Source organism: Alligator sinensis, unplaced genomic scaffold, assembly GCF_000455745.1.
Source record: "Alligator sinensis unplaced genomic scaffold, ASM45574v1 scaffold157_1, whole genome shotgun sequence".
Lineage (NCBI taxonomy): Eukaryota > Metazoa > Chordata > Crocodylia > Alligatoridae > Alligator > Alligator sinensis.
The window spans coordinates 349327-355779 of record NW_005842316.1 but is presented as its reverse complement, the minus strand read 5'-3'; the positions used below and the strand labels follow the sequence as shown (position 1 = coordinate 355779).

The following is a 6453-nucleotide window of genomic DNA, read 5'->3' as shown; positions in this document are numbered from 1 at the left end:
GCTATAAGCAAGGCCCTGCATACTCCAATCAGCCAGATTTAATTTCTGCAGCTTTTTATTTAACACAAAAATGAATGATCTGATCCAGACAGCATCCCCTTTATTTGTAATAGTCCGTGCATTCTGCTGGGCCTAATTCTGCCTCTGCTGTCTATGGCAGGTTTCCCACTATTCTCAACAGCAGCAGGTTCAAGCCTTGTGCCACTAAGATGTTTATCTATTGCTCGGCCTGTCAGAGTCTAACGAATCCGCACGTTCTGCTAAATACCTTGTCACAAGGGCACAAAAAAGGAAAGAAATCTGATGCTTCTGCTGTTTTCAACCCTGACTACTTCTGAGAGGTTTTGCATTAGTTGAAGTTCTCGTCAAATTCTTTCCCAAGAGAACAAATGTCTACTATGCCAAGTAGCACTTACCCATGCAAAATAATAACCTCGAGTTTAGTGGGTCTCCTCGCACAAGTATTACTGAAAGGGCTGCAAAACTGAGGATTTTCTTCCATAAACAGGAGTCAACTAAATAACCAGTAGTTCAGTGTAACATCATGGTTAAATACAGATCTAAACGCTCCAAACCAGAACCAGTGCGGGCTAGTTAGGACTATGAACTCACCGCCCACGAGTCAGCTGCAGTGTCAGCCGAATACAACAGAATATTAAGTTCTACACCAGCAGAAGTAAGTTGTAAGTAAAATGCAGAACAGGTCAACATACATTATGACTGTGCAGCTGTCTTGCGACAAAACTGAATGTAAAACATTCAGCTACTTCACTTATTGAAGACTTAAGCTCCAAAAAGTTGTGAGCACCTGCTGCTACTGTTAAAAGGTTGTAGGAGTACAAGGGGATCCAAAGTGTGTTAAACTGCACAGTGGTGGCTGTCCTTGAAAAGAACCATTCTACACATCTCTAGAATTAAAACCTTTTATTTTTGCCATAGAAAGCTCTAAGAACTAATATCAAGTATTGGTTAATGAAAAGTAGAACACAACTTTAAAAAGTATGCCAAGGAAAAGGCTGTACAAGTATATACACTACAGCATTGGTAAAAAAAAATGAACAATGCTTCACACAGAGGAGTTAGGTAACAGCTGGAGAACCCAATGTTCAATGTGTACAGTTGTCAGCTTTTGCATCTTTTTATAAGCTGCATGCCTTAACAGTACAAAATAAATAAGCAATCTATGAATTTTGTTATTTCCACATTTGTTTTATTCATATAGTGGAATGCTGTGGTAAAAATTCCCATAGGAACCATACAGCAAGGACTCAGCCACTGTTGTTACATCTTGCAGCAGATCAGGTGTTTTTATACATGATTTTGAAAATGATCTAGTTTACTACAGGATCTCTGCTCAGTGTTATAATTCTAGTTATTTACAGGCATTTTCAGATTCAACCAGTCAGTGTAAATCCAATTTTCTGCTGAGAACCAATTCTTTGATGTTTACTGGAGGTTTTGAATGAAGTAAAACTGGAAGCTAAGGTTTAAAAAAAGTCCTATAGTGCAATAGCCAGAAATCTAAATATAAAAGCTTATGGCCCCACGGAAAGTCAAAAGAAGGGGTCTAGCATGTTTCCAACCCAATAAATACTGGAAGTGAAATTAAAAAGTGTATTTTACATGACCTCTGGACTTTGGATATTAAAAATCACTTCCAAGGAAAACTGAAGACCCTGAGACACATGCAAACACGAGTCTTCTAGCAAAAATACAACTTTTAACCCCTATTTTTCCAGTTTTCCTCTAAAGACACCTGTAGTAGGCACAGTTAAATTTAAGAATTAAAAAACTTTTCAGCAGCAAATATTGAAGCTGTTATTTTCCATTATTACTGAATGTATATCTTGCAAGGTATGTATAATTCCAGATGTCTCATGATGTTGTTAAAAAAAATACCCTTATTTCTTACGACAAAGGACTACAAAATTTGTATGTGGCATACAGTTAGATAAGTCAGAGGATTCTGTTTAACTGCTGAAATACCATCTCCAACAACATCCAACCTATAACATTTAAAAACACGTCCCTTCTGTCCAAAGGGCAGTTTACCAACATCTACACGAAAATCAAACTATTCTGTGATTTTGCAAATGCACAAAGTTTTGAACTGAATTTTAAATCCCAATTTTAAAATGCTTAGTTTACAATACGATTTTCAACATTCCTACAACATTATACGCTCAGCCTAGAAAACAGAAGGGCCAAGTATTTCACTTAAAAAGGTAAACAAATTCTCTTTTTTTGCTTCCCGTTATTACAAACACTGATTTATGGTACCCTTTAATTATAGCTTAAGTTACAGTTAAACCTTTTACCTTGAAACAGAATTCATCTGTCTGTTAAAAATTACAGATATATGGAAATTTAAGGTTGAAGGTCATAAGATAAGGAAATGTTGGTCTGAACATGGAAGTATTTTTCTTAAAAACATGAAAATGAGAAGAAAAATCCTTAACTGCAGTTTAGGTAAGAAATGTAATGCAAGATTACTGATAACTAACTAATACTATGCACAACAATCCTTTTCAGTCATCTATAAAACCTCTGTGTAATTTTCATATTACCATTTACAAAGACTCGACAAGTCACTAGATCAGAAATGCTAGACTATGACTGTGCTGATCAGCTTTCTTTCGGATCTAACATTCCTTGTTCAAGTTGGACTTTTACTAACTATTTTCTAAGTGCCTAAATATGTACCAATTGCAAGGGGGGGAAAAGGCATTATAAACTTAAAAGTGAAAATGAAACATCAATATGCCTCTGCCAAGGAAATTATACAAAGATTTTACTGCGTTTCTATGTGTGTTTTTTTTTCAAAAAACTTGATTGTGGTTTCAGTCCTCTTGACTGTATCCCTTCCTGCTGGATTTAAAAAAAAAAAAATCACAACTTTTCTGCTTTGCTTAAATCTAGCTACGCCAGTCTCTAAATCTCAGCTATCGAGATGAGGCATCATTTACATAATTTCTCTTTTTGGGAAGTATAATCTGCAGCCTTCAGCTAGGAAGAGTATTATAAACATTATTTTAATATTTAATCCAAACCTTTCTCTGTAATGAACAAAACAGAAAAGCAGCAACTTATTCCAAACTACCTGCTTATTCTTCAGTAGTAAAAAGGCCTGACATTACTCTTCCCGGTTTGAAGAACATGCTGCACAAGCCTTCTTTATCTTCTTCTTAAATGCCCCCCACCCCCGATATTGTCTTTTGAATTTTTTTCTCCATTGCAAAAAGAATAAAATATAATGGTCCAGCCACTGAATACTCTGCTTACTGTATTGCCAAATATAAATAAAGCTTACTTGGTTTAGCCCAAACTGGGCATTTTTTTTTAATCAGTCTGAACATTTTTCTGAAGGTAACTGCTTCCTACAGACCTGAAAAACAAAACTAAGATGCTGGTTTGAAGACATACTGGTCTCCAAACTAGTGGATCAGCTATTTTGGACCCCTGCAGTAATACACTATTCACAGAGTCAATATACGAGTGGTGGGAGGGTTTTTTTGTTTTGTTTTTTAAACTATGCCATATCCAAAAGATTATGCTGAAAATCTTATTATGGTCTTGGTGTTAATGTCTAAACAAAATTCAGCATTAAAGTGCTAACATGAAAGAAAAGGTTTACATTAAACATCGGTACAGTAAATACCCCGTTATTTCAGAAAACAAATAAGAGTATTTGTAATCCTTTTAAAGGAACTGTACCTCCTCAAGCTATAAATTTCCATTTTGTGATCAAAAGTAATGAACTAGGAAAAACATTGACAGCTCCTCAGAAATGTCTTATTCTGTATTCAAGTAAACTTTTGGACAAATTGCTTCTACAAACCATTTTGCAGCTACAAATAATCCATCTAAGTACTACCTTTTGATGACTTGGTACAACAGGTCACCTTTTTCACTTGAACAATTTTTTTTCAATATTTTTAGCAGTTAATTTAAAAACAGTTGCACTCTTTCTGTACTGAAGCTTTTTGCATAATTTAGAACATTTCAGTAAGATTCTGGTATTATAAACTCAAACTCAGTACTACCCTCCGCGGGATTTTGTTTAAAAATCGCATCATTTGCCTGCGGAATGAAAATATCATCCCAGGTCATTTGCTTGGCTGGAGGAGTAGAGGTTGTTCCTTCAGCACCATCCTTTCCCGTGTCGACATGATAAACAATTCCATCCTCATTTATTACGGGTATACTACTTGTACGATCACTAATGTATGCATACTGTCTGATCTGCAATGACCTGCATGGATGTAAACGATAAAGCTTGGCATCTCCAGAAGGATCTTGACTGTGAACCGATCTCATGTGGGAAGCCATAACCTGATAGTTGATGAAAGATTTACCACATGTCAAGCACTGGTACCTTCGCTCACCAGTGTGGTGAATCTCATGCTTTGTGCGGTATTCTGCAAGTGGGAAAACTTTCTCACAGTATCGACATGGATATTTCTTCTCCCAGGAATGAACGTTAAAGTGTCTCCGCAAACTCGTCAGGCAGACATAGGATCTCTTGCATACAATGCAAATGTAGTAAACCCTTCCATCCACTATGAGCTCATAGTGATCATCATGCTTTACCTTCATGCGCTTTCTGTTTGCGGGATCATCCGCAGATGTTCTCGGCATCTCATCAAGCTTGGCTTCCCCTTCCTCAGGATCATCTTTTACAGGAATGACTATGTCGTATGTATCCTCGCCAATATTTGCATACACCTTGCAACCTGTGGATAAGCCTTCTATTTCAGTAGCCGTGTCTAAAGTAATGATCTTCTGACCTTCCATCACAGGTTTTGGTGCTATCCCTGCAGGGGCATCCTTGTTGTTTTCAGTAAGAACATCTGAGATTTTTATTTTGAACTCTCCAGAGTTGGAAGATGGCTCTTCTGCAAATGAAACAACTTGTTTTTTCTGTACACCCGATCCTTCCAATGCAGCAGCTTTTGGGGGAGAAGACTGCTGAACCAAAGAGCTGCTACTGACTGAGCCAGACGAACTAATGATATCGTCATCATCTTCCACATCCTCCTCCTCTTCCTCCTCCTCGACGGCCGTTGTTTCCATTTCAGTTAAAGAATCATTAACTGATGGCTGCTGGCTGTCCTCAAGCAAGTTAATTGTAGGAGGCACATGCAAGGAACTGACGCTTGGGGACGGATTGAGTTGAGACTGATTTAGCAAAATGACATTAGGAGTCAAATGCGTTGGGGCCGAGGACGCGAATGGTTCAGTGCTAGGTTGTGTTTGGTTTGGAGTCAGCTGGCTGACAGGCAAAGTTAGCGCTTGAGTGCTTGCGATAGTATTTAGAGGGGGAGAGGCACCGCTTCCACAGGGCTTTTGGTCAGGAACCACAGCAGGATTTGGGCAAGGCTGATTCTGGGTCACCGCGCTGGTCTCTGAAGGACGTTCCTTTGCAGGTACAATCTCCGAGCAAAAGATAACATCGTCGTCCTCGTCATCTGAATCACTCACTGTAATTTTTGTAGTCTCATATTCTTCGCCATGCAAGGTAAAGGATTCTGTTATGATAGGCATCCCGCCAATCAAATCATGATTCCTGTGCGCCGCTACAGACTTTTGTGTTTCAAGACCCTCTTGATCTGAGCCGGGAGGTAAGTTTTCTGCAGTACCAACATTGACACTACCCGATATGCTTTTAACTTGTGACAGAGGTACACCCAGATCAGCTATGAACTTAATTCCTAATAACTGCCCTGATTTAATCAACTCATCAAGTAGATCGGATCTAATGCGGTTTAACTTAGAGCTGTAAATATAGTTGAGTATTTCTGCAAATATTTCTGCTCTGATAAAGCTCAGTTCAACCACCTGCCCTGCCACTGAGAAGAGCTGGTGAAAATACGTGCTCGAGGCAGAAAGGACATTTCTGTGGGCTCGAAACTTCCGGTCTTCCACAATGACGGTAACGTCACAGAAAAGTCCGTGGCCGCGTTGTTCATTCAACGACTGCAGCAGCATGCCCGAATACTGGGTGTCTGTTGCAGAAATGAGTTTTCTGCCCTCCATTCCTTCAGGAAGGAAAGTAAAAAGAGCCACGTTAGTACACAAGATGACGACACGTATACACGTCAGCACACGAGGACTTTCAGCTGCAGCACGCGCTTCCCTACGTTCCCACCTCGGCTCTTTTCAAACCGGCCCTAAATGCTGAAGCTGTTCGCGTTAAACAGCCCCGCTATCGTTTAACGTGAGCCTAACAGTTCTCGTGACGCGTCCGCGCGAGCGAGCGCGCGTGCAAGTACCTGTCGCGGGTGCTCGATCCGACAGGACAGCGAACGGGAAACTTGTCTGGGACCATTCGTGGGAGGGGAACATCAAACCCACCGACACACGAGCCCTCTGCGCTCCAGGCGTTAAAAGCCTTACGATCGAGAGTCGGCGCCCGCGAACCGGTCCGACGCGCGGCCGGGCACCGGCGCCCCG

At 40.0% G+C, this 6453-nt stretch overlaps 1 protein-coding gene across 1 annotated transcript; it reads right to left on the bottom strand.

The window, feature by feature from the left end:
* Positions 1-909: 909 nt before the first annotated feature.
* Positions 910-6447, bottom strand: ZBTB33 (zinc finger and BTB domain containing 33). The gene is made up of 2 exons (XM_006028492.2): positions 6273-6447; positions 910-6038 (listed from the first exon to the last, which is right to left on the bottom strand). The coding sequence occupies exons 1-2, from the start codon at positions 6343-6345 to the stop codon at positions 4003-4005; spliced, it is 2109 nt and encodes a 702-aa protein (XP_006028554.1). The 5' UTR covers positions 6346-6447; the 3' UTR covers positions 910-4002.
* Between the last annotated feature and the right edge of the window lie 6 nt (positions 6448-6453).